The following is a 27,472-nucleotide window of genomic DNA, read 5'->3' as shown; positions in this document are numbered from 1 at the left end:
TTTTAATTTTTATAGTTATTTTAGGAAATCCCTTTTTTACTATAAGCCTAGACGAGCGCGAATACCGCGTAACATATTAATTAATAATTTATCATCACCAAAAATACCCATTTTTTTAAAGCAAATAAATATTATAAAATAAAGTGATTTTGATACGTAATTTTGTGATGAAATAAATAAAAATAATTACAATTATGTGCACAAGTAGTGCAGCAATAACAAAATAGTTATTGGTAACATGAAAAATGAAAGAAATCAATTGAATGGTTAACAAAATTATAAAAATTAGTAATATGTTAACAAATTGAGTCAAAATGAATTAAAATTGTTATTTAAAGCATTAACAAAATGTCTAAATTATTGCAGGTATTGTAAAGAAACCAATTATTATTCTATTTTCGATTCTTTAAAAACTGAAAAAGATAGATTTTTATCTATCGATGTTACTGTAAATAATTAAATGTTAATTTTGGTACTGCATATTTTTCTTTGGGACAATAGAGTGACATATTGACGGAAAGACAGATAAATTGTAGATTTGCTTCCAACGAAAGGCTGTTACTTATTTTACTGTCAAATATTTTAGAAAATAATGTGTAACTAAAATGTCAGGGCGGAAGGGACCTGTGAAACCAGTATTCATCAACGACGTGGAACTTGACAGTTTTTATATTACCGAAGGTATGATCGAGCTTTTAAATTTTTTTTTAGCACAGCTACTCTCTTTAACTTGGATATATGAAACGTACATCACAACCAAGCTAATTATCACATTTAGAGTTTGAATGTTTATAACGATCGGATCGTTAACTAAACTAACTATGGCTTTTTATTTTGTACTACCTAATCAATTGTCCTTGTATATATTATATTTGAAAAATGACTTATTACAGTAGGTATCTTTATTAACCATCAATAATGAAATTGTCCAGTCAAGACTCAATTTTTCGCTCGTTTTGGGAAACTAAAGTTGTATAATCTAATTTTTACATTAGGTTTGAATTCGGGTTGTACCCCAAGTGGGAGTGGTCAGCAGGCAGAAATTGGGAAGATAATTGATAAATACACACTCCTAGAGGACGTGGAGAAACAACAACAAGAACAAAAACAGGAATTGGTGGAATTTGATAATTTATTTTTTACCTAGGTAGTACATTACCTACCCATTTAAAAAAAATATTTTTATTTTCTCAAAACAAAATTCGGGTATTGTCAGTTTTGTGACATCGCCTCTTAAGGCGTTTCGTAGTATTTTCACTGTAGCTTTTCTCCTATTCTAGCCCCAATTAACCACCAATATTGTAGGAAGAGGAGAAGAAGCGAATGAACTGGCTGCGCGGTCAGCTTGACTACCTAGATTCCACCGAGTGGATATTCCAAAATAAAACAGCTTTTAAATAGCTGTCATAGTTATCATCTCAACAAGTAAAGAGATGATTATCAACAGACTCTTAATTAGAAAGCATAAAAGTCCTAGTTTATTATTAACACAAGATTATTTATATCGTGTTCAAAAGTGTATATCAAGCATAGAATTATTAGAAAACATGCCTGCTGATGATGGAAAGCGGAAGGCCTTTTTTCAATCAAAGAAAAACAAAATTAAATCTGATTTAGTGTTGCAAAGACCCTACAGAATTTATTGGCAGGTAAAAATTAGAGCTGTAGGAGAACATTTATAGCCATTATTCTTTGTATAATTTACACATTTAGATCTTTAATGATGTACTAAAGTGACAAAAAACCTCAATGTTGTATAAGGTAAAACAAATCAACGTCCCTCTCCCCCCTTTTTTTTTTTTGTCTTATTTCGTCTTTATCATCAGACCTGCATATCTTACTCAATACAACCTTATTCATACGTGAGCACGGCAGGTATCCTACTTTCATTCACTGTAATGATACCTTCACATTTTTAAGGTGATTGGAGCTGGAAATTTAGGAGCACCAACCTCCTTGTCACTAATCACTGAAAACCAACTTTACTTTTTCAACTGTGGCGGTGCGACCCAGCGGACAGCGGGCTACATTATCCAAAATGCCTCGCTATCTAAGGCAGGACCATTAGGATACTTTAACTTATATGCCTAGACCCTTTATTAAAACGAAATCGAATGTTGTTCCGTTCGAGTTGACTGGAAAAATGAATTTAAAATATCATTTTGTTTGTTTAGCACTGTTTTAGGGTTAATCATTATATTATTATTATATTATCAGTCAGAGATGGAAAAAAAACAGTTTTTTTTTTAAAAGATCAAACCAGTTTGTTTTTTTTGGTTTAAACCAGGTTTTTTTTTTTTTTTTTTTTTGATAAAAACCAGGTTTTTTTATAATAATATCCAAATTATAGGCCTGCCCCCCCCCCCCCCCTCTTTTTTCACCCCCGAAACGGGGGGTGCCCAAATCTGCCCAAAAGGACCCGAAAAATGGCAGCCCAAAACCGCCCGCCCAAAAGTGCCCGCCCGATTTGACAACCCTGACTGACAGTTATTTACTGTATTATTTACGTTATGAAAAGATATAACTGGAAAGATAGGCCTTTGCATAAATAATTTTTTTTTTTAAACCATTTAAACCATCCCACCTTGTTTTTTTTTGTTTTTTAAAGCTTTTTTTTGTGGTTTGAACCACTTGATTAAAACCACGTGGTTTTTTTATGCCATCTCTGTTATCAGTATAAGTAATAGATATTTTATTTTAAAGAACTTTAAATCTAACAAACATATTCCACAATGTACATGAATAAAACCTTTTTTTTCTTTTATCCTAATGGTCCTGTATCAGACAAGGGATGTGTTTATTACACAGTCAAACTGGAAGAATCTCGGCGGTTTGCCCGGGCTCTGCTTAGGGCTGCGGGGATTTGGAGTACCTGAAGTAAATGTGCATGGACCTCCAGGTTAGAATCATCCCATCTATTTAAAACTTTTTATACAGTTTCTATCGTCGCCTATGTAATGTCAAGAAAGAAAATCAACTTGAGAAGTTATTTGTAAATAGTTTGTTTGTATAGGTATCCCTCTAGATTCTAGCAATGCTAGACATATTAAATTTTGCTTCAAAAACAAACGTTGATATGATAGAAATATCCCATTGAAATTACAATTTAACCTCCACTATAAATATTTCCATATTAAGGATTTATCTTATTTTTTAAACACATCAAATATTATGGTACCCATCTTATTTTTTAAACACATCAAATATTATGTAAAGTAGATTTAAGCAAAATAATTTTCTATTTTTTAATAGCTTCAAGGATGAAATATGCGTTTCATCTGATTTTTACGCTGATATTCTTTTTTTTTAATACTCCTGAATCAACGTCTGAATTGTTACTTAAGAATAATGTAATTAAAATTCTGAATTTTTTTTAGGTTGTTTGGAAATTTACAACGCAACTAAAGACTTTATTCAGCTCCGTCTGTTTAAAGTGAACCAGAACAAGGACAAAAATTATGTCGACAACGGAGTGGAAATCAAGAAGGTTACCCTAACTTGTGAGGAGAAGGTTATGCCGACTGAGATTCATAGCAGTTGGGTTACAAAAGACAAACAGGTTAGAATAATCATAGCTGCTCTATACTTAGGATTATGTCATTCCGTCGTTACATTAAATTTTATAATTACTTACTTGTTTTACTTGTATGTGTTTTCTTCGGTAAGCTCGTAAAGCCACGATGAAGAATTCAGTCGCTGCTGGTTAATTTTTTCTCGCTCATCCACTGAACTAGTCTTTTTTAAATTTTGTCACTTGTCTGATACTTTTTATGTCACTTGACAATGAGTTCCAAATATCTGCCGTTCTCACTGTGAAAAAGTTTTTTTTTCTAATTTCTAGGTTAGATCTCTCTTTTGTTAATTAAATTACAATACCTGACAAAAAACTGGATTTAAGAGTGCTTTACCTTATTCTTAAATTTTTCTAGGCATTTTCTCTTCTAGATACATTGAAAAACCAGTTCCCACACACCCCTACAAACTGGCATATACACAACCGCCTAGCTGGAGTGAACAGTATTTTTCCATTAACACACATTATTTACTCTTTATTTACCAGGATGATGAAATGAGCGAAGAGATCCACCCGTACGAGAGCAGCATCCAAGCCTATATCTGCAAGTTTCTGCCCAGAGTGGGCAAACTTAATGCTGAGCTTTGCGTTGATTTTGGCGTTCCTCCTGGTCCCCTCTTTGGTCAGCTTAAAGCAGGTAAATCATTTAAAGATCTAATATTGCTCAGTGTTGCCTTATATGGGGAAGATATACATTATACAACCGTTAGACATACAAGGAGTACTTTTGTTCAGATTTAAGTGGAATAATTCATCGTCAGAGACAGCTGATTCACATTTTAATACCTATTTTTTGCCTAGAAGGACACAGTATGGCTGATATGGTTACTTTAATCTACTCGATAAAAGAAACCTATTAGTAAGATGTAAAGAAAAACATTAAAATATGCAATCATCCCATCAGTTTCAATGAAGTTCTGCAGTGTGCATACCACATATTTTTGTCTCTCCGAAAATACCTTAATAATAAACATCTTTTTTTATATAGGAAAAGATATCACCTTGCCAGATGGGAGAATAGTGAAGTCAACTGATGTTATCGGCGAGAGTTCACCTGTTTCTTCAGGTAGTAAACTTTGTCTGAAAATCCTAACTATGCAGTGCATAGTTAGGTTTCTGCCAGTTCTTACGGGTAAGAAGGATATCAACCTCACTACCTCACATAAGATTTCTTGATAATTCTTTTTAATCGGAATTATTTGTTTTTACAATAGATTATTTATACTAGAACCACAATGATTCCTTTCACATAAAAAGCAGATAAATTATTTTGTTTATTTTTAGTTACAGATGGCTTTATCCCATAACACGAAAGACGCAATTTAGGAACGATATTTTTTTAAAATTAAAGCCGTATCTTCATAAAAACTGTTTAAAGCTGCCTTATATATGGATGAAATGATGAAATAACCGCTTTTCGTACACTTTCCAACCAATAATGGGGTTGTATTGTTTCTTTCTACACTGTTTCTTTTGTTGAAATAAAGGATTATATATTTCTCTTTTCTAGATATAGTATTGGAGATACCAGAACTGAAGTACATGGCCAGCCTTCTGGATAACACATCCCAGTTTAAGGATGCCGAGAATCTACGTCATATTTTTCATCTATCTCCACCAGAGGTTACAGGATCTACCCCTTTTATTCATGACAAAAAAATCATTAATCATGTATGTACATGATTATTTTTTTCTTATTCCCAGCTCCTGAAGGCCTCCAGAGGAACTTGGGGGGGGGGGGAGTAAGTCGTTCCTTCACTTTTGAATTAAGTTTTAAAACGAAATTTTTTTTTTGGGGGGGGGGTTGTTGTTGTTTTAAACCTTCCCTGTAACTATGAAAATCATCACTTTAAAGAGGAGAACCATATCGGTTCAGCGGTTGGTGAGATCTAAAGTTACAGACAGACCGACACAAATCCGGTGAATTTTATATCATAAGGAATTTTATATTAAGCCGTTTTAGCTAGAAATAACTTCAATATAAGACATTCCCTAAAAATCCATCTTTGATACTTAACCTTCATTAGCTTAGGACGTAGAGATATTTAAATAAAAATGATAATAAAATGGGTAACATTGCCAGGTTGTTGCTGACTCCAGCTACCAAAACTGGATGAAAGAATTTGGGACTGATGTACATCATGTCTTCTTGAACAGAGACTGTAAGGGCCTAGGCCTTATGGGGGTTAGATCTTTTCAAGCAAAACTTGGGTAAGTTTATATATGTATATTATTGTTAGCCTTATATTACCAGGAATCTTGGAATCTTAAGGATTAAGATAATGGATGATGAATTGATACACATTCCCTATGGATGATAAACAAAATTATCCCTTCTGTACATGTGAAACCAACCAATAAAAATTAGTTAAAAGTAACCAAAGTTTTGAGCTAACGAATATGATAATTCAGCTTTAATTAGTAGTATTATATACAATACTACTATCTTGATTTAATAAAGGAAATCAATGTTTATGAATACGCTGGTATGTGAACAAGAATGTACCGTTAGGTACAATTGAAAGTGGAATGGTACATTACAAAAATCATATTGGCCATTATGATATCATTACCAGGAAAGGGGGAAAATGGAATTATACATTATCTTTTTTATAGGGACAAAACCATAATTATAGATTATATTTGTGCTTTTATAAACATGATTTTAACCTCCTAACTGTATTATATTATGTATTAAATATTATGGATAAATAAGTAACCATTTAATAGATGTATATTTGTCAATAAGTATGTGTATAATTGACAAATCATAAATTAAATGGATGTATTTTTGTCAATATGTAGGTGTATAATTAACAGCAAAACTGTGAATATGACAGTGCAATAACTGTATTTTTGTCGTACCCCCTAAAAATGCAGGTGTGAATTTGACAATAAAACCGTGTTTATGACATCAAATCACTGTGTTAATGACAGTATTATCACTGTATTTTTGCTAGTGGTAAATCTGCCATGTACCCCTTTAAAGTTGTAGTTACTAGTTTGATATAGTCTAATGTCCCCTCCCTGTAGATTATTCCTTAGATACCTCTGCGATTAGTACTGAATAATAATGAATTTTTTCTCTATTATTTTGTACCTACCTAAAAGATTGGCAACAGTTAATTTTAAGTCATTTTATACAAATTTCACATTATTAGTTACCATAATATTCGTCTTTTTGAGACTAGGCTTTGCTTAATGCTTTTATAGTATGCAAACTCGTTATATTTATTGATTTGTTTACAATACCTGCTAGACTTTACAATTGTTCATCAACCATAAATGCTGTAAAACCTCGATTGATTTTAAAAGTTCTTTCCTTAATGTTTCTGCAATTGTATTGCCTCCTATACTATGTCATTCATTTTAATCTCCATAGTTCTTAGCTAGTCCTCTCTTCGCTTCATAAGTATATAATTGTCCTTGTTTTCTTGTAGATTAATGAACAAGGATATATTTCCCGTGTTGGGGGGAACGGAACATGAACCAAACGTTGGATATGACGCCATGCAAAGTTTAGTCTCTGTTAAAGATGGAATAAAGGTAAATTAACAAGAATAATTTCGTTTACTTATAGCAAAGCATCACCAATTTACAGAAGTAAAAATTTTAAATTCTTATTAACATAAAAAGCTCCAGTTAAGTTTATCTCATACCTTTTTTTTCTATTTTTCGACCTCCAAAAAGCTCTTCTTATATAAGGACAAAATAATACTATTTCAAGCTAAGCTACTATATAATCCGAGTGTCAGTACGTCCCTGCAATTTCTTTCAATATTTTTCAACTTTTATACCTAGGTATTACAAATATTTAACTCCATATCAACCGTAGCACTGAGTCGACTAATCTTTTTCAATGTTTTGTCAGTGCCACTTCTGGTCATAATCGCTCTTGTTTTTGTAGACGGTCATGGGTAAATCAGGCCTGCGGCTTAATATTCGGCCCTCTACAGAACTGCCAATTGAAATGGACGAAGACTGTATTTTTGATAAGGAAGCGGCAATAAATGAAGTACTTTGCAGGTATGGTTTATTTAGATCGGATGGTAATGCTTATTTTACAAGGCAATGCTAATGTTAAGTCGTGCAGTTCTTGTAATTTTAGAACAGTCAGCAATCTTAATTTGTTAAGAAGATGGAATAGGGGAAAGCATTCCTCTCGTAAGTGTTCCCAAAGGAAGAAAGAGGACAATGGACCTTAAATTTCTTACTTTTTCTAGTCCCCAAAAGGTTATTATTACGTTCTCTCACTCATTGGCTTAATTTAAACTCTCTGGGAACATTACTAAAATCTTGTTTGGGTAGGTAGTACAAACAAGCAGTTTTCATGCATTCCACTAGTAATTTTTTTTTTTGTTAGGGGTGTACATCAATTTTTCGACCATTTTCTTATACCTTGAACCCTGGTAAAAACCTAAGATTAAACTATATACGTAAATGATTTAAACAACAAAATGAAACCATAAGATTTCAATACTAATACAGATTCTAACTACACTTTTTAACAGAAAAACTGAAATTCTACTAACAAACTATCTTAGTTGTAACGGCTATGGATTATTTTCAGTTCTGAGGATGTAGTAGGAGACGTGGAAGGATATAAAATTAAGATTAACAAAGCTTTGGAACTTTCAAACAGTCAAAATACAGGAATGTTTTTTTTATAATTCTTAGTACCTATTTATTTGATTAAATACCTAATGAAAAAATAAACAACTACTAGGATAATAATGTCTACAATTTGTGCAGCTATCTAAAAGTCTTAAACTTAAATAAATTACCGGATTTTTTTTCTACTTTTTACAAAATTACAACTGCTATGGTCCTATTCATAAAAAATATGACAATTTATTCTAGAGGCATGCTCTGAAAAAAAGTATGTCTAAAATTTGACTAGGGCCAAATCGTTACAATTTTAGTAGATTTTACGTACGTAACGTATATATATAATTATATATAAAAAAAATTACCAGAAGGAAGAAATAGTGATAAGAAGTATCCTGAAATTACAATGTTAGGTACTGCTAGCGCTATGACTGGAAAATACAGGAATAATATCAGCACATTTGGAAATATTTTTTTTCTATCAATAAAAGGGGGGGGGGGGGTTTAATGCAACCATCTCGTAATCAATGATTAAATGGCACTTAGAATTCAAATTTCGATCAGAAATTTTGCATGAATAATCCTTGGTAGGTCTATTTTCCCTAAATCGAACAAAAAGTTGGAAAAGTAACGGCTAACGGCTGGCGGCTCAGCTGTTTTGCCATTTTATTACTATCTTAAGAGCAAAAAAGTCACGAAACCTATTTTCACATAATACTTTTTCTCACTCAAAAACCTTATCAAACGGTTCTAGCCGGTAGCTGTTGGTACTAGAAATTTAAAAATTGGTTATTGCTATCATTTAATATGAATTAAACCAAAAATATGTTTTAAAAAGTTGATTCCTAGGTAATTAATGATGAATTTGCCCTGAAAATAGGCAAAAAACGGCTAAACGGCTGAGCCGCCAGCCGTTACTTTTCCAACTTTTTGTTCGATTTAGGGAAAATAGACCTACCAAGGATTATTCATGCAAAATTTCTGATCGAAATTCGAATTCCAAGTGCCATTTAATCACTGATTACGAGATGGTTGCATTAAAAACCCCCCCCCCTTATTGTTCCGTTTTTTTTGTTTACAACTCTTAATGTATTTAAGATTTTGAAAACGAATAGTCATCTAAATGTCTTTTGTTTTTTATTCTTTACCTATTTTTTGTTTAGCAGACTTTTTTTTACATATTTTTATAAAATGTAATAAAACTGAGATTTTTTTTGCGTTTTTAGTACCTTTAACTTTGTAGTCAATTAGCTGAACTACACAGTAGCATATTCATAAAGGTTTGATATAATAATCTTTCCAGGAACAATACCTGTATCCTGGTTGAGGTGAAACAGGATCATTTTATTTTCCTTGATTGTGGAGAGGGAAGTCTGAATCAGCTGGTTAGGCTTAGAGGAGAAGAAGGTGCTATTAGGTAACTTACTGGACTGGGAGGGAGGATATATTGGGACTGTAAAAAAATATTCGTTGCTTTAGACTTTGGGTACTTTTATTAGATCTTGATTAATTTGTACAAACCAATGTTGCTTAAACTTTGATCTATAGAATGGGTAAGTTTGTTTATCATCATTTGGGGATGTAGTACATCAATATATCGTCCATCAGGTATTTTATCCCCTTATATCCTTGATTTTTAAAATTTTGGTTGTTTTGTACTAATTCGATTATTGAATACCAACAAAGTACTTAAAGTTAACAATATTCCAGTAATTACAGTGGTTAAAGTAACCCCACCTCGGCCCCCCCTCAATAATATTTAAAATTTTAATTTATTATTTAATCTAGGGTATTAAAGAACCTGAAGGCCATCTTCATTTCGCATCAGCACGCCGATCACCATCTTGGATCCATCGACATACTAACCACAAGAGAAGATATTTTTGAACAAAATAATGAACCAATTCCTCCTCTGTATCTTATAGTAACCTGGAAATACAGGTATGGCAATTAAGGCCGTTGTATAATCTCACAAATTACTTCTACAATTAGCTTGTTTGTCTGTTCACCCAAAAAATTATATATTTGTAGTTCAGTATCTGATTTTAGAACTCACTAGTAAAAAATATTATAATAGAATATCCTGTCATCCTACTGTGGTTTTTATTTCAACAGACGAATTAGCAGAAAGCTTTTTTTCGTGGTAGGGTCTTTTTTTGAAATGCGGAAGTTTTTATATGTTACTAATCTTGTGTTTTATTTTCAGTAACTTCATGACCTCTTATCACAAAGATATTCAACCTGTTCTAACCAATCTACAGCTTCTCAAGGCACTTTATATTTTATTGATAATAGAATAAGTGTTGTTGTGCAAGCTTTTGTTATCATGTACATGGATGAGATATTTCTAACTTATACTTTAATAGTTTCATGGACGAAATTAAGCTTCTAATAATTGAACAATCAAATTGGTTCAGTGGGTAACTAGATCTTAACGTACGTACCAAAAGCAGGTATAGTTAATATTTTAGGATAGGACAGTGAACGTTTTATTTATCTTATCCATTATTACTATGTAATGTATACCAATACTATATAGCTCTTACTTTAACAACTTTCCTTTAAGCACATTATGACTTGGCCAGCTTTGGGCTGGTTCTAGGCTATTTTTTTTTGCATAAAGGATTCTTTAAACCGATAGTCTAAATATAAAGTGATACCCTAGAACGAAGATCTATTATTCCACACGCAAAAGGACGAGTACTGGGAGGACATATGTGATGCTGAAAGAATTAGACTTGTCGATGAAAATGTTTTAGACGAATTTCAGAAATATGCGGGGTTGTCTCATATTGAAACTTGTAGAGCCCTCCATTGCAGGTTTGTTTCTATGCCCCTTATAATCAAGTAGTTGAATGTTTATGTGTATTATAAAATAGATCGTGAGATTTTATTTCTGGTCAGGTTTTAGGCTATCATTAAAATGGCCATTCATGAAGTGATCGAAATTAAAGGGAAGGTATGGTTGACTCTAATCTCAATTCTAAGGTGCTCGCTGTTTTTTTTCTCAATCGTTTACATGGCCGATTAATGAAGCCTAAATGTATCTGACTTATTGTCAGGAAACTAAATTCCTATAAACCAATCAAAGGAATTGGTTAGCAAAAATCGCATATCCAGTAATCTCTTAACCATGAAAATTAGTGGCTTTTAGTGCTTTTCGCTTCTTATGTTCTTGTTATTTATTCAAAGACCAATTTAATTTTTTTCAAATCTGTTGATTTCTACTTTTTAGGGATGCTTTCTGTTTAACCATGACCGCTGAGAATGGTTTTAAACTTACATTTTCTGGAGATACCAGGCCTATTGCAAGACTTGTTGAGATTGGTAAGATTTTCAAAATATCATTTTTATTATGCCTTTTATTTTAAAAAGGCATTTAGTTGTTACATTTTCCACAAATTCAGAAATCCGAGGACCTCTAAAACAAATGAAGAATGTGTATTATGTTTGTGTCTGTCTTAAAATTTTGCATGTATTTTGGCTTGAAGTCTTAGAAAATAATTTTTAGACGTTCTGTCTGTAGGTACACAAAAGTACAGTAATCTTCAATTAATTTTAAAAAAGGCAAAAGTTACATGAAAGCTTATAATAATGTGATCTCAAATTTTCTTATTGGTGCACTACTGATATTCATAATTGTCCTTGTTTTTCTAGGCAAAGATTCAGATTTATTAATCCATGAAGGAAGTATGGAACATGGTTTGCAAAAAGATGCTATCATTAAGAAACATTCTACCTTTACAGAGGCTATTAATGTAAGATATCTGTAAGGTTGTTTTGTTTGCCACTTAAGATCTCGTTAATCACTTAACCGATTGAGTTTCTTATTTTAGGGAAGCTTCACCAAGGTTATTTATTGATCTAAGTTTTAGAATTGGATTAGGCTATTTTTCGCTATTCTAGGGAATTATCACAGGAGTTGGTGCCTCTACCCCCCCCCCCCCCCCCCCAACATTTAAGTATTTTTCATAAAAAATCCGGAGGGGGGGGGGGGGAGGTGGAATTTTTTTTGGGCATACTCCTCGCCCATGCCATTAGCCGAAAACTTTTACTCAACCAATGGAGAAATTCCCTAAAAGCTTACTTTATGGATCGAGTTGTTCCTGTTTAACGAATTAATTTTAAGGTTGGTAAAGATATGAGAGCTAAGTTCACCCTGATTACACATTTCTCACAGAGATACTCTAAAATACCTCTGTTAGAAGAAATAGAGAATGAGGTAAAAATATTATCATTTAAAATAAATGATTAAGAGATAATCTTTGAGTTGCTAGTGTCAGTCTGTTGGCAAATTTACGTTTTCGTCCTTTTTTAAATTCCTTTTATCTTCTAATATTTTAATCTAACTCTTTTATTTGGATGTTTCATAGTATACTTTACAAATTAATATTTACTGATATACTAAACATACCTTAAGATTTTCTTAATATTTAAATTTTCTTTAGTTTGAACTTAAATTGTGCAACCTTTTTTTTTATAAAGATAATTTATTTAGGTACCTATAAAAATCTTGTTTTTACTGACTATATTTATTTATCAGGAGAATGTTGGAATAGCATTTGATAACCTTGTTGTAAATCCATCCAATATGCACCAATTACGCCTTTTATACCCAGCGCTGAGACTCATGTTCTCCAAAGAATACGATGAAATGCTAAATAAGTAAGTACATTTTAATTTTCAGCTTAGCTCTTCTATAATTAGGGTCGGTCTTTTAGTAATGGAAAGCTCTTATCGTTGAATTAGGCATGTTAGAAATGTCCTGTCGATTTCAAACGTGGGATGATAATTCCTGCAACAGGTTGTTGGTTTGTCCTCAGGGTTGTATGTTCTGCATGGGATCCCCCCGCTTTTAAATGGGGGGGGGGGGATAAAAAATATGTAGGAGGAGGGGGGAAGGACTGAAAAAAACAGTCTTGAAAACATTTTTTTATATTTTTACCACCTACTTAGGGCGGGGGGGGGGGGAGACAAGAAAAATATGTTGTGGGGGGGGGGGGTGGTGAGGGTTCATTAGATAAAATGTTTTAAAATTATTTTTTTCATTTTGCACCCTCCTTGGGAGAACGAAATAGGGGGCGCGGGGGGGGGGGGATTTAAAAAATTCAGCAGGGGAAAAAATAGATCTTGTGCAGAACAAACAGTTACACCCCTGTATGTTTTGCAATGTTTAAGCAATTTTGCATTAGATTACTATATTCAACTCTTTTCTTTTTTATTATAGGTCCGAAAATTTGAAATTTTATGAAAGTAAGGACAGAGAACTTGATATGAATCCGGACGATGACGAGCAAGAAGATCCTAAGGCAAAGACTGAAGAGTGTACAAGATGCGGATTTTCGTATATTCCAAGTGCCCTTTAAACACGTTTGAAAATGTCCAAAGTTTTGGAGAAAAAACCACCTCTCCATTTGTTTTTCTTGCAGTTAAGAAAGTAATATTGTTTATCATTTTGCTATGTAAAAGTAACAGGATGTTTGTCTGTCTGATTTTGCTGAATGGAATCTCATTTAGAGTAAATCTTCTTCTTTAGATCCAGGAAAGGTTTATAACTAAAGAGGAATCGCACCTGGAAACCCCCACCCCCCTCCCACCCTAAAACTATTGTTTTTAAAAACAAAAAATGGAAAGCTGGATTGCAACAAATATCTCGCCTATCACAAGTATCAAGTTAGCAGATCGAAGCACAACTTTTCTAAAACTTGTGTATGTTTCATTAAGTATAAAACTCTTTATCCTTTGTTAGTCTGAGCTTATCCGTAAACTGGATCTGCAGTACAAACAGAAACTGGAGAATTTTGAACGGATAAAGAAATGGCGAAGAGCTATGATTGATAAGGAAGTAAGTACCTACCTAAAACATTTATAATATTTTTAAAAGTTGTAAGCTTTTTTTGCTCTATAACCATGTCACTTAATTTTTCTAGTAAATTAAGTTAAGTTTTTACCAGTAGTGGATAAAATATATAAAAATGTCTAAGTAATTAAATCTTTAGCAAGAAATGAACAGAACATCCTAAACATTTGTTTCCCTGAAGAATCAATATCTAGCCTTTTATTCCCTATACCTTATGTGTGTGAATGTATGACATAACATATAAAAAACTCCACTACTATTGAACAAAATTATCCTTGTTTTTTCTTCAGAAACCACCATCCCAACAAGAAATGAAGCGTCTGTCAAATTTGATAAACAAAGTGAGTCCGGATTCAGGTTCCAGAAGTAGCAGCCCTTCCAGAAAATCACCTGCCAGAGGTACCAGCAAAAGTCCTCCACCTTCTGGGGCCGCCAAAAGCACCGTTAGGAGATCTAAAAGTCCACCTCAAGCAAGCAATATTCATGAAAAATTGCTGAAGATTAAAAGTAAAGAATCGCCAGGAATGTAAAATGTTTTAGAAATATCCTAAATAGCAATAGTTATCGTATTTGAGTAGCGCAGGATACGATATCTTAGGTTTTAATATTACAGTCTCTACGCAGTGTGTATTTATGCACTTCAGACCAGTACAAATACTCAATATTTACAATACAACGATAACATGCTTGGAGTAGAGACATTTGTATTGCATTAAACTCAAAGTGAACAAATTGTGTTTTTAAATGTTTCATATTTTTTCTTATTTCTAGAACATTTTATCATATCAGAGCTGGTGAAAAACATAATAAAGAAAAGAAATATTAGTCCACCATCACCAGTAAGATTATCCAGTTCTGACATATCAGACAGATTACTCAAGGAAATAAGTCGATAAAACCTAAATTTATCGTTGTCATAGGGGTTTAATTATCATTTTGGAAATATTTTATTAGTTCTATTTTTAGCAGCTACTCTAAATTTTTGTCAATTTAGATCATAGGTACGTTTTATTTTAGTAAAGATATTAAATTGTATATGACGATAAAACATGAATCAAATGATTGAATGAAATCCAATAAAGAAAAGCAGGATGACTAACTAAAATACATCCATCAAAGTTTGAACTGACACATATGTACAGTACAACGGGATGTTTTTCTGCTAGTTTAACCGTTTCTACTTACCTACCCGAATGCTTATTGACTTTATTAACCTCCGTAGGTTGCTAAAAAAGAAGGGTCACAGGAATAATAAACATAATCTTTCAGTGGAGTCAAGGTGCTCAAAAAAAAGGGGAAAATGTGTGAAAATTTTTCCCATAAAATCTTCAAAAATCATTGTGATATTATCATTAAACTTATACCTACCTACCTAAACAATTTTCATTATTTTTTGCATTTGAAAAGTTGTCTAATTTTTTTTGTTTTCAGATAATGTTTGACACAAACAATATAAAAATATGCTTATTATGGATTTAGCTAAAGTATTAAAAGGTAATAAAAAAAACAAGAATGATAACATCCATAAAAGCAAATCAGAAAATTAGACAAAGAGGAACTAAAAATGGTTTAAATGTTATTTTAGACTTACACAAATTGAGAACATTAATCTCTTTTATAAAGCAATAAATTTGATGACAGACAAGAGTATTAGAATAGAAGTTATTCACTAAAAGCTTCTGATATCTGTCTTTAATACCAGTTGAGAAATGTTCAGGGGTGTATATTCTGCACAAGATTCATTTTTTTCCCCTGCTGCAATTTTTTTTATTTTTTTCCCCTCCTAGTTTTTTTTCCAGCAAGGAAGGAAATAAAATGGAAAAATATTTTCAAAACTCTTTACTTTATTCATATTATTCTTCTATTTTTTTCACCAAAAAGGTGAGAAAAATGGAAAAAAAATGCTTTCAGTTCTCTTTATTTTTACATTTTTTTTCCGTCCAACCACTTATTTTAATTACCCCCCCCCCCCCTGAGCAGGGGATCCCATATAGAATATACACCCAGGCATCTATCTTAAATGCCAGTTGAGAAAGGTTTTATTTTTAGGATATCTTAGCGCTGCTTCTCCCCAGGGCAAACCTCAAGGAAAGATACATTTTAATTCATTTTTTGAAAATCAATGCAAAAGATTAAGCACCGTATCTATGCATTAAGAGATATAAGTTTTCCGGAATTGTAATGTAGGGAGTAGATTTGAAATCTGCATCAAATTTTAAGGATTTTTTATAAAATTCGTTTTTTGTATAATTCTTTATCTAAAAGCGGAAATACAAATTAAGTTAATTAATTTTGGCATCTGTGATTGGTGGATTTAAAAAATCTGCGCTCTGATTGGATGTCGTACATCATTCAACCAATTAGAGCGCAGGTAGTTTAAAATCCACCTATCCTATTGGTTAAAATTAATTAACTTAAAATGTATTTTCGCTTTTAGATAAAGAATTTTACAAAAAACGAATTTTATAAAAAATCCTTAAAATTTGATGCAGATTTCAAATCTACTCCCTACATTAAAATTCCGGAAAACTTATATCTCTTACTATGCATGCCAGATGCTTAAAAAAAGTATACAACTGTAGAAAAAGAAACGGTGTTCCGATGCCAAGAAACACCTTATAAAAAAGTTTCGCTTCCGTTTAAAACTATTACCTAACATTTTATTAAATGCCTTGAATGAAGGAGGGGGGGGGAAGTTTTGCCACTTTCGCTTACTCCGTGATTATTGGGCTAGGTATTAAAGTTAGACTATAGGTTATTTGGGATAAAAGTTTACATTTGGGTACAGGGTTTCGGATCCGCATTGATTTTATGCGGATCCGGATCCGGATCCGGATCCTCAAAATTTGGTCAGTGCGGATCCGGATCCGGATCCAGATGCGGATCCGGATCCTACTGGATCCGGATCCGGATCTTTGACAATAAAAATAAAATCACCAAATTTTTAAAAAAATTTTATTCTTTAATTCAAAGTCAAAAATACTTTTAATTTTCAAGTCTGAACCTAAACCTTAAAGATTGGCTCTCATCAAGAGAATGTCTGAGATTTTATATAAATTTAGGTAGATTTTTCCATTTTTTCCGCATTTTTTGGAGTCTAAGGATCCGGATCCGGATCCGCATTTTTTTGCGGATCCGGATCCGGATCCTTGGACTCAAAAATATGCGGATCCTTGCGGATCCGGATCCGGATCCAGATCCGGATCCGAAACCCTGTTTGGGTAGTAGCTCACGTATTTTTAATCATTTTTTGGATAACCCCACCCCCTAGCCCCCCGGGGCTCAAAAACCCCCTAAAAATGAACCTAACCTTAATTTTCTCAGGAACAATTTGACCAATAGAGATGATTTTTTAAACTTAAGCTTTTCTGCTTATAAACTAACTTCTAGTTTAGAAGTCAACCCCCTGCCGCCAACCCCTAGCCCTCCGGGGCTCCAAAAAAGCCTAAAAATGAACCTAACCTTAATTTTCTCAGGAACCATTTGACCAATAGAGATGATTTTTTAAACTTAAGCTTTTATGCTTATAAACTATCTTCTAGTTTAGAAGTCATCCCCCTGCCGCCAACCCCCAGCCCTCCGGGGCTCCAAAAAACCCTAAAAATGAACCTAACCTTAATTTTCCCAGGAACCATTTGACCAATAGACATGATTTTTTAAACTTAAGCTTTTATGCTTATAAACTAACTTCTAGTTAAAAAGTCACCCCCCTGCCGCCAACCCTTAGCACTCCGGGGCTCCAAAAAACCTAAATATGAACCTAACCTTAATTTTCTCAGGAACCATTTGACCAATAGACATGATTTTTAAAACTTAAGCTTTTATGCTTATAAACTAACTTCTTGTTTAGAAGTCACCCCCCTGCCGCCAACCCCTAGCCCTCCGGGGCTCCAAAAAACCTAAATATGAACCTAACCTTAATTTTCTCAGGAACCATTTGACCAATAGACATGATTTTTTAAACTTAAGCTTTTATGCTTATAAACTAACTTCTAGTTAAGAAGTCACCCCCCTGCCGCCAACTCTTAGTCCTCTGGGGCTCCAAAAAACCTAAATATGAACCTAACCTTAATTTTCTCAGGAACCATTTGACCAATAGAGATGATTTTTAAAACTTAAATTTTTATTTCTTATTTGAAGAGTTAGAGGTACACTTATTAAAACAAATATGCTACTTTTTGGATTTTATTGACATATCTGATGAAAAAATTAGAATCGGCCTCCAGGTTCAGATGCTGCAGGCCTCCAGGTCCACTCTCGACAGGTGAAAATTAAAATTTCTTATTTGAAGAGTTAGAGGTACATTTATTTAACCAAATATGCCTCTTTTTGGATGTTATCTACATATCTGCTGAAAAAATTAAAATCGGCCTCCAGGTTCGGGTCCTACAGGCCTCCAGGTGGACACTGGATAGGTAAAACTAAATTTTCTTATTTGGAGAGTTAGAGGTTAACTTATAAAACAAACTATGCATTGTTTTTGATGTTAATAACATACTTGAAGATAAAATTTAAATCGGCCTCTAAGTTCAGGTGCTGCAGGCCTCCAGTTCAACTCTAGACATAAAAAAATTTGGATCATGGAAAGAAAACAAAGTCATTCCTTAATTAGGACAGAAGTCACCTTCCTAGGAAGGACATAAGTAGCTTCCCTTATGTGAGAATTTGTTAGATGAAGGGCATAACTTGTCTCCCTTAACAAAGATTTTGCAAGATGAAGGACATAAGTAGCCTCCCTTCACCACACAAAACCTAGCTTTTTGGTCCTTCACATAGCAAAATCTTGCATAAAATAGTTTATCTGTCCTTCACATAGCAAATTCTTGCAAAACATAGCATTTATGTCCTTCACATAGCAAATTCTTGCAAAACATAGCAAATTCTTGCAAAACATAGCAAATTCTTGCAAAACATAGCAAATTCTTGCAAAACATAGCAAATTCTTGCAAAACATAGCATTTATGTCCTTCACATAGCAAATTCTTGCAAAACATAGCAAATTCTTGCAAAACATAGCAAATTCTTGCAAAACATAGCATTTATGTCCTTCACATAGCAAATTCTTGCAAAACATAGCAAATTCTTGCAAAACATAGCATTTATGTCCTTCACATAGCAAATTCTTGCAAAACATAGCATTTATGTCCTTCACATAGCAAATTCTTGCAAAACATAGCAAATTCTTGCAAAACATAGCATTTATGTCCTTCACATCGCAAATTCTTGCAAAACATAGCAAATTCTTGCAAAACATAGCATTTATGTCCTTCACATAGCAAATTCTTGCAAAACATAGCAAATTCTTGCAAAACATAGCATTTATGTCCTTCACATAGCAAATTCTTGCAAAACTTAGCATTTCTGTCCTTAACATAGCATTTTGGTCCTTCACATAGCAAAATCTCACAAAACATAGGTTTTTCTGACCTTTTTCTGCCAGGAGATCAGAACTAAATCAGAACACACATAACAAGAGTTTTTACATAATACCTCTGCATAAATTATGATAATTCATTATTATTACCCCTTCCCCCCCCCCCCCCTATTTTACCTCTGCATAAATTATGATAATTCATTATTATTACCCCTCCCCCCCCCCTATTTAAAATTTACCCCTGCATAAATTATGATAATTTATGCTGAGTTAAATGTACTGTTTGAACTTCTATCTAACAGGATATGAGAACTTAATCAGAACACACATAACAAGAGAGTTTACATAGTACATTCAGATTAACAATTATTCAATTGGTCCCTTTTCAGTTCATCATATGACTTGGAAGGAGGTTGAGGAGCATTTTAGGCAGCCTAAATTCCACTATGCTATGCCACTTTTCCTAAAAGGCGTTATAGCTGGCCTCTTTTGTGTCCATCATATGACATGGGAGGTGGTGCCATGTAGGAAAAGTGGCATTGCATTCTTGGGAATTTAGACTGCATAAAAGCTCCTCAACCTCCTTCCCATGTCATGTGATGGACTGAAAAGGGGCCAGCTATGACGCCTTTTAGGCCCTAGAATGCAATGCCACTTTTCCTACATGGCACCACCTCCCATGTCATATGATGGACACAAAAGAGGCCAGCTATGATGCCTTTTAGGAAAAGTGGCAAAGCATAGTACAATTTAGGCTGCATAAAATGCTCCTCAACCTCCTTCCCATGTCATATGATGGACTGAAAAGGGGCCAATTGAATAATTGTTAATCTGAATGTACTATGTAAACTCTCTTGTTATGTGTGTTCTGATTAAGTTCTCATATCCTGTTAGATAGAAGTTCAAACAGTACATTTAACTCAGCATAAATTATCATAATTTATGCAGGGGTAAATTTTAAATAGGGGGGGGGAGGGGTAATAATAATGAATTATCATAATTTATGCAGAGGTAAAATAGGGGGGGGGGGGGGAAGGGGTAATAATAATGAATTATCATAATTTATGCAGAGGTATTATGTAAAAACTCTTGTTATGTGTGTTCTGATTTAGTTCTGATCTCCTGGTAGAAAAAGGTCAGAAAAACCTATGTCTTGTGAGATTTTGCTATGTGAAGGACCAAAATGCTATGTTAAGGACAGAAATGCTAAGTTTTCTAAGAATTTGCTATGTTTTGCAAGAATTTGCTATGTGAAGGACATAAATGCTATGTTTTGCAAGAATTTGCTATGTTTTGCAAGAATTTGCTATGTGAAGGACATAAATGCTATGTTTTGCAAGAATTTGCTATGTTTTGCAAGAATTTGCTATGTGAAGGACATAAATGCTATGTTTTGCAAGAATTTGCTATGTTTTGCAAGAATTTGCTATGTGAAGGACATAAATGCTATGTTTTGCAAGAATTTGCTATGTTTTGCAAGAATTTGCTATGTTTTGCAATTATTTGCTATGTTTTGCAAGAATTTGCTATGTTTTGCAAGAATTTGCTATGTTTTGCAAGAATTTGCTATGTTTTGCAAGAATTTGCTATGTTTTGCAAGAATTTGCTATGTGAAGGACATAAATGCTATGTTTTGCAAGAATTTGCTATGTTTTGCAAGAATTTGCTATGTTTTGCAAGAATTTGCTATGTTTTGCAAGAATTTGCTATGTTTTGCAAGAATTTGCTATGTGAAGGACATAAATGCTATTTTTTGCAAGAATTTGCTATGTTTTTCAAGAATTTGCTATGTGAAGGACATAAATGCTATGTTTTGCAAGAATTAGCTATTTTTTGCAAGAATTTGCTATGTTTTGCAAGAATTTGCTATGTTTTGCAAGAATTTGCTATATTTTGCAAGAATTTGCTATGTGAATGACAGAAATGCTATGTTTTGTGAGGTTTTGCTATGTGAAGGACAGAAAAGCTAAGTTTTGCAACTTGAAGGACATAAGCAGCCTTCCTAATGTAAGAATTTGTCAGACAAAGGACATAAGTCACCTCCCTTAAGTTAGATTTTGTTAGATGAAGGACATAAGTAGCCTTCCTTAGACCAATTTCCAGTGACTTCTGTCCTAATTAGGAATGACTTTGTTTTCTTTCCATGATCCAAAAATTTTAATTCTTAATTTAAGAGTTAGAGGTCAATTCACAAGAAAATAAGCATCTTGTTGGATAATATTACCATATTTAAAGAAAAATTAAAATCGGCCTCCAGGTACTGCAGGCTTCCAGATGGCTTTTTGGGGGTATTTTCAGATATTTTCGCTGTTTTTTTTTTTAGTTTTTTAAGACATGTTAGGTATCATATTCATTGATACTTTTTGATATGGACACTTTTACCTGCGTCTTGGTGACTGCTGGTTGCAGCTGGCCAGGTGAATATCTGAACTTGGAGCCAAATTAATATTTTTCTCCAGAAATAGTAATAACAGCCAAAAGATCCATATTCTGTTTTATAAGTTGCCCTCTAACTCTTCAAATCATGAATTTTAATTTTTACCTGTCTCTGGAGTGGACCTGGAGGCCTGCAGCACCTGAACTTGGAGGCTGATTTAAATTTTATCTTCAAGTATGTTATTAACATCAAAAACAATGCATAGTTTGTTTTACCTCTAACTCTCCAAATAAGAAATTTTTTTTTACCTATCCAGTGTCTACCTGGAGGCCTGTAGGACCCGAACCTGGAGGCCGATTTAAAGGGGGGGGGCGAAAGTGACACTTTTTGAAACCAAAACTAAAAGTCAAAGGAACTCAACTAAAAAAAGAGTTACAGGTCTGACATTTTGCATGGCAGTTGCTTTATAGGGGAACAATATGGAACTGTGAAGAAACGGCGGCGCAACCGCCGAAAACCGCCGAGAAAAGGCAACAAAAATTACGGCGGGAAACGGCGGTTTTCGGCGGTTGCGCCGCCGTTTCTTCACAGTTCCATATTGTACCCCTATAAAGCAACTGCCATGCAAAATCTCAGACCTGTAACCCTTTTTTTAGTTGAGTTCCTTTGTTGACTCTTAGTTTTGGTTTCAAAAAGTGTCACTTTCGCCCCCCCCCCTTTTGTTAATTTTAAGATATGTCAATAACATCTAAAAAGAAGCATGTTTGGTTAAATAAGTGTACCTCTAACTCTTCAAATAAGAAATTTTAATTTGATCTGTCTCCAGAGTGGACCTGAAGGCCTGCAGCACCTGAATCTGGAAGCCGATTCTCATTTTTTCATCAGATATGTCAAAATAATCCACAAAGTAGCATATTTGGTTTAATAAGTGTACCTCTAACTCTTCAAATAAAAAATTTTAATTTTACCTGTCTCCAGAGTGGACCTGGAGGCCTGCAGCACCTGAACCTGGAGGCCGATTCAAATTTTTTCAGCAAATATGTCAATAACATCCAAAAATAAGCATATTTGGTTTAATAAATGTACCTCTAACTCTTTAAATAAAAAATTTTAATTAAGGTTAGGTTCATTTTCAGGTTTTTTGTTTTGAGCCCCGGGGGGCTAGAGGTTGGCTGCGACTTCTAAACTTAAAGTTATTTTATAACCATAAAAGCTTAAGTTTAAGAAATTATCTCTATTAGTCAAGTGGTTCCTGAGAAAATTAAGGTTAGGTTCATTTTTAGGGTTTTTTGGAGCCTTGGAGGGCTAGGGGTTGGCGGCAGGGGGATGACTTCTAAACTAGAAGTTAGTTTAAAAGCATAAAAGCTTAAGTTTTAAAAATAATCTCTATTGGTCAAATGGTTCCTGAGAAAATTAAGGTTAGGTTCACATTTAGGGTTTTTTGGAGCCCCGGAGGGCTAGGGGTTGGCGACAGAGGGGTGATTTCTAAACTAGAAGTTAGTTTATAAGCATAAAAGCTTAAGTTAAAAAAATCATGTCTATTGGTCAAATGGTTCCTGAGAAATTAAGGTTAGGTTCATTTTTAGGGTTTTTTGGAGCCCCGGAGGGCTGGGGTTGGCGGCAGGGGGGTGACTTCTAAACTAGAAGTTAGTTTTTAGGCATAAAAGCTTAAGTTTAAAAAATCATGTCTATTGGTCAAATGGTTTCTGAGAAAATTAAGGTTAGGTTCATTTTAAGGGTTTTTTGGAGCCCCGGAGGGCTAGGGGTTGGCGGCAGGGGGTTGACTTCTAAACTAGAAGTTAGTTTATAAGCAGAAAAGCTTAAGTTTAAAAAATCATCTCTATTGGTCAAATTGTTCCTGAGAAAATTAAGGTTAGGTTCATTTTTAGGGGGTTTTTAAGCCCCGGGGGGCTAGGGGGTGGGGTTATCCAAAAAATGATTAAAAATACGTGAGCTACTACCCAAAAGTAAACTTTTATCCCAAATAACCTATAGTCTAACTTTAATACCTAGCCCAATAATCACGGAGTAAGCGAAAGTGGCAAAACTTCCAAAATCCAATTTAGTTGATGAACCTAAAGCAACGATAATGTAAACAATGACATCAAACTCCATCCTCATTTCAAATCACTAAGCTAAGCAATCCACCTGAGATTTATTTGTTAATTCGAGCATATTCACATACTATAGAATAAATTGTGTTTACCTAGGTAACATAAAAACATAATTTCCAATGAAATTAAAATGTATCCTTAACAGGACTGACAAAACTATGCCTTCGTTCAGCTGCTGTGTACGTCACTACGTCATTGTACGACTTTCACGAACGACAGACTGGGAGGTAAACTAATATTAGTAGAAGGCAAAGCCTGGACCTACATTGAACAATAATATACGATATGTCAAATGTCCATAAGTAGCGCAGCCATAGCTATAGTTTAAATTATGTTGTAGGCAAGTGTTATCAATATAAATAATTAAAAAGGAAAGTTCTAATTCAGTGATTGAGTGAAAATGCCCAGCAAATAGAAAATTATTTTTAGGGTGGCCGCAGAAGAAATCCAAGATAGCATGTGGGATGAAGTTTTTCCTTTGCTCGATCAGCATTTCTTTCAGGTAAAACTTTATTGACTCATAATTTCAACTATAAATAAGTAAATATATTGTTTAAGGTTTGAAACATAGAAAGTAAAACTATCTTATGATTTGAAACAATCCAAAAATTGAATTAAAATATATTTCTTAATGTACAACCAGGGTATTTTTTCCGCATATTTTTGAGTCCAAGGATCCGGATCCGGATCCTTAGACTCCAAAAAATGCGGAAAAAATGGAAAAATCTACCTAAATTTATATAAAATCTCAGACATTCTCTTGATGAGAGCCAATCTTTAAGGTTTAGGTTCAGACTTGAAAATCAAAAGTATTTTTGACTTCGAATTAAAGAATAAAATTTTTTTGAAAAATTTGGTGATTTTATTTTTATTGTCAAAGATCCGGATCCGGATCCGCACTGACCAAATTTTGAGGATCCGGATCCGGATCCGCATAAAATCAATGCGGATCCGAAACCCTGTGTACAACAGAAATGTATTAATAACTATTTTTCTTAATTTGTAGTTGGTACCGCTGCATTTGTACGAGTGTTTCCTTGACAATGTCTTGTGTGCCCTCGAGATTGCTGGACATTTTCATAATGGTAAGTTAGCTTCTTAATGGGTGTTTTTATTGCATTGATTTATAGGGAAGAGATTCAATGATTACTGGTTAGATCAGGTGGAATATTTTTTGTAATGTGTAATACTTTTTGGAAATTTTAAAATCCTATATGATCCATAAGAGCTAAGTCATTATACTGACTTGAGTATGACAGGAAACTCACACCCTTAAGAGGGCGATTGGGGAATTAGAATCTACACACTGCACAGTCGCATAAATATAGGATGATTTTGAAACAGTATGACTGATTTTAATCTAACCAAAACAATAATATTTACCTAATTAACGAGAGTTTTTTTTTTGTTTTCAGGGAAAGAGTTAATGCAGTATATAGCCTTATTTTTTCCGAGACACATCAAAAGATTTAAGGCTCAAGGGTAAGTTTTTTTTTACACTATTCAATGATTCATTTATATTTATTTAAGTTGGAAGAAAGTGAAAAATAAAGGAAGTTTGTTAGGGGGAAAATTTTCACTTGGGATTGTTTGTCAGATGCAACCATGAACGAGATCTCGTAAATAGTGAGCAAATGGCCTCTACGATCTGCATTTCCTAATGGAAATTGGCGTGGGGATACCAGGACTAAATAGGTCTCTTTATAACTACTACGCCCACACAGGTTAAAAAAAGAATGATATTTTTGTTATGACCTATATGAATGTACTAAGTAATAGGTAGTACCTAATTCTTATGACAAAATATGAAAATTTCATCAATACCTAACTTAATCTAAATCCGTATAATGATTTGTACAGATATGCGCCCCGGGTGTTGATGCCAACAATCTGTTGCCTGCACAAATGTACAAATCTGGAAGAACTTTACCTGGAGAAAGCCGACAGGTACAATTAGATAGATCATAAAGCATCTTTTAAGTGGGTTTTTAGGTTTGCTAATACATATTTTTGAGAAATTAAATCTTAACTGTTTGTTATCTATCACTGTCCCAATTTCTTTCCCTGTTTTCAAACTCATATTCCAGGAAGGCGTGAATTATCATCTAGTAGTAGGCTACCAAGGTGGGGGCAGGGAAGTTATCTTTCCCCCTCCTTAAAAAATTTAAGCCTAAATCGGGGATGCCATACAACTACCTTAAAGTTGGGGAGGATGCCAAAACTCCCCAACCCAACATTTCTAAAACTCCCCTTTATTTTTTTTAGGGATGGATAAAATTTAAATTTTACCCCCAGGGTAAAACAAAAAAATGTATTAAGTTAAATGTAGACAGACAACTACCTGGATCCAGTGTTGGAGACTTTAAGGTCTGCTAGCAGATTGCTTTCTGCTCTTTTTTTAGCGACTTTGCTGTTTTAACATTTCTGACTGTTATACTTTTATGTAAAATATAAAAAAGCCAGTAAGTTCTTGTGTGAAATTTCTAATAATATGTATTTAATATTAGTTCTGCCATCAACACATATCTGTTGGCGCACACACTCAAGCATTTAAATCAAATCCGGGTTTTATCACTCCCCAAACAATGTGATGACGATGTAGCCAGTATTATTGGTATCAACTGTCCCAGGTAGGCGTAACTATCTTTTAGTGACTGACAGTCGGACGATCGACAGACTAATATTTTCATAAAAACATTGATATAAAAGTATGGCCAATATAAATTACTGGTAACTATTTATAGACCTAAAAATTACTTAGGTAAACAATGGCTACACACACATACACTGAAAAATTAGATATTAATATCAAAAGACAAATAGTATAGCTTTGAAAAATAATACTAATAGGTGTGCTTTACTTTAGGTTGGAAAGTATAGTCCTAACAGGTACAAGTGTGACCAACACAGGGTTATCATGGCTGCTCTGCTGTAGGAACCTTCACACAGTCATAATGCCCGGATTCTTTCAGGGTATCACTCCCAAGGGCGTTGCCCTTCTTCTTAATGGCATTCCCAGGTATGGATATTTTACATTATTATATGGCTTAAATTCTTTACAAAATAAGTGATTCATGCGTTTGCACGTCACGTTTGCACTACACAAAGTAACTTACAGATTTGGGTTTTATAAAGACTAAAAAGAGTGATCTCTGAACAAAAAGTTAGTTCATACCCATAAAAACTGAAGTCCAAAATATCTGCACGGTTCATCATGTGGTTCCAGAGACAACCCCCCCTCCCGATCCAAAAAGCATCAGTTACGTCCCCCTTTTAAATGACTGATTATCTAAAGAAAGAAAAGAAAAATAGTATTGTTTTATATTTAGGTTAAAGCATGTAGTTTATGATGTAATGTCAGATGTTCTCACCTATATAGATTTCAACACATCAGATTCTATTTTACCAGGAAAATATTTATTTACCCTTATTGTTCCTTTTTGAGAATATCCGCTCCTTAACAGAGAGCATGTCCGACTGTTAAGCACAGTTTAATTAAAATGACATTGTTTTCCAAAAAATGTTATTGATAAAATCCTTAGGTAACATTTGGATTTCTAAGTGA

General features: G+C 33.7%; 3 protein-coding genes across 3 annotated transcripts; all 3 read left to right on the top strand.

Moving 5' to 3' along the window:
* The first annotated feature begins 581 nt into the window (after positions 1 to 581).
* LOC145322358 (ribonuclease Z, mitochondrial-like) lies at positions 582 to 8,290 on the top strand. Its single transcript, XM_080164338.1, has 13 exons — positions 582 to 681; positions 996 to 1,117; positions 1,312 to 1,649; positions 1,921 to 2,055; positions 2,785 to 2,899; positions 3,378 to 3,559; positions 4,061 to 4,211; positions 4,563 to 4,640; positions 5,085 to 5,197; positions 5,658 to 5,785; positions 7,015 to 7,120; positions 7,482 to 7,600; positions 8,145 to 8,290. The coding sequence occupies exons 3-13, from the start codon at positions 1,434 to 1,436 to the stop codon at positions 8,242 to 8,244; spliced, it is 1,443 nt and encodes a 480-aa protein (XP_080020464.1). The 5' UTR covers positions 582 to 681; positions 996 to 1,117; positions 1,312 to 1,433; the 3' UTR covers positions 8,245 to 8,290.
* Positions 8,291 to 8,529: 239 nt separating this feature from the next.
* On the top strand, positions 8,530 to 15,477 carry LOC145322356 (zinc phosphodiesterase ELAC protein 2-like). Its single transcript, XM_080164336.1, has 14 exons — positions 8,530 to 8,629; positions 9,489 to 9,599; positions 9,971 to 10,123; positions 10,389 to 10,452; positions 10,848 to 11,002; positions 11,418 to 11,509; positions 11,840 to 11,940; positions 12,312 to 12,404; positions 12,726 to 12,847; positions 13,410 to 13,491; positions 13,932 to 14,027; positions 14,333 to 14,564; positions 14,832 to 14,924; positions 15,266 to 15,477. The coding sequence occupies exons 1-14, from the start codon at positions 8,589 to 8,591 to the stop codon at positions 15,292 to 15,294; spliced, it is 1,464 nt and encodes a 487-aa protein (XP_080020462.1). The 5' UTR covers positions 8,530 to 8,588; the 3' UTR covers positions 15,295 to 15,477.
* On the top strand, positions 15,459 to 27,362 carry LOC145322357 (uncharacterized). The gene is made up of 10 exons (XM_080164337.1): positions 15,459 to 15,536; positions 16,092 to 16,132; positions 24,055 to 24,134; positions 24,337 to 24,409; positions 24,914 to 24,992; positions 25,323 to 25,389; positions 25,768 to 25,854; positions 26,415 to 26,537; positions 26,774 to 26,926; positions 27,237 to 27,362. The coding sequence occupies exons 1-10, from the start codon at positions 15,503 to 15,505 to the stop codon at positions 27,349 to 27,351; spliced, it is 852 nt and encodes a 283-aa protein (XP_080020463.1). The 5' UTR covers positions 15,459 to 15,502; the 3' UTR covers positions 27,352 to 27,362.
* Positions 27,363 to 27,472: the final 110 nt, after the last annotated feature.

The sequence above is a fragment of the Acartia tonsa genome, chromosome 6, assembly GCF_053477335.1.
Source record: "Acartia tonsa isolate MP-2025a chromosome 6, ASM5347733v1, whole genome shotgun sequence".
In the NCBI taxonomy this organism is placed as follows: Eukaryota; Metazoa; Arthropoda; class Copepoda; order Calanoida; family Acartiidae; genus Acartia; species Acartia tonsa.
The sequence above is the reverse complement of the archived record's forward strand: the minus strand, read 5'-3'. Positions and strand labels throughout refer to the sequence as shown.

What these genes read in the sequence shown, in the direction of transcription:
- LOC145322358 (XM_080164338.1), top strand. Translation starts at nt 1,434, where the DNA reads ATGATTATCAACAGACTCTTAATTAGAAAGCATAAAAGTCCTAGTTTA. An exon ending in CTTTGGTCAGCTTAAAGCAG is followed by an intron (nt 4,212 to 4,562) that starts GTAAATCATTTA and finishes TTTTTTATATAG; the next exon opens with GAAAAGATATCACCTTGCCA. An exon ending in TTCATCTATCTCCACCAGAG is followed by an intron (nt 5,198 to 5,657) that starts GTTACAGGATCT and finishes TAACATTGCCAG; the next exon opens with GTTGTTGCTGACTCCAGCTA.
- LOC145322357 (XM_080164337.1), top strand. Translation starts at nt 15,503, where the DNA reads ATGCTTATTATGGATTTAGCTAAAGTATTAAAAG. An exon ending in CCCAGGGCAAACCTCAAGGA is followed by an intron (nt 16,133 to 24,054) that starts AAGATACATTTT and finishes TCCTTAACAGGA; the next exon opens with CTGACAAAACTATGCCTTCG. An exon ending in TCGATCAGCATTTCTTTCAG is followed by an intron (nt 24,410 to 24,913) that starts GTAAAACTTTAT and finishes CTTAATTTGTAG; the next exon opens with TTGGTACCGCTGCATTTGTA.
- LOC145322356 (XM_080164336.1), top strand. Translation starts at nt 8,589, where the DNA reads ATGTTAGGTACTGCTAGCGCTATGACTGGAAAATACAGGAA. An exon ending in TAGAAGAAATAGAGAATGAG is followed by an intron (nt 12,405 to 12,725) that starts GTAAAAATATTA and finishes TTTATTTATCAG; the next exon opens with GAGAATGTTGGAATAGCATT. An exon ending in GAGCTATGATTGATAAGGAA is followed by an intron (nt 14,028 to 14,332) that starts GTAAGTACCTAC and finishes TTTTTTCTTCAG; the next exon opens with AAACCACCATCCCAACAAGA.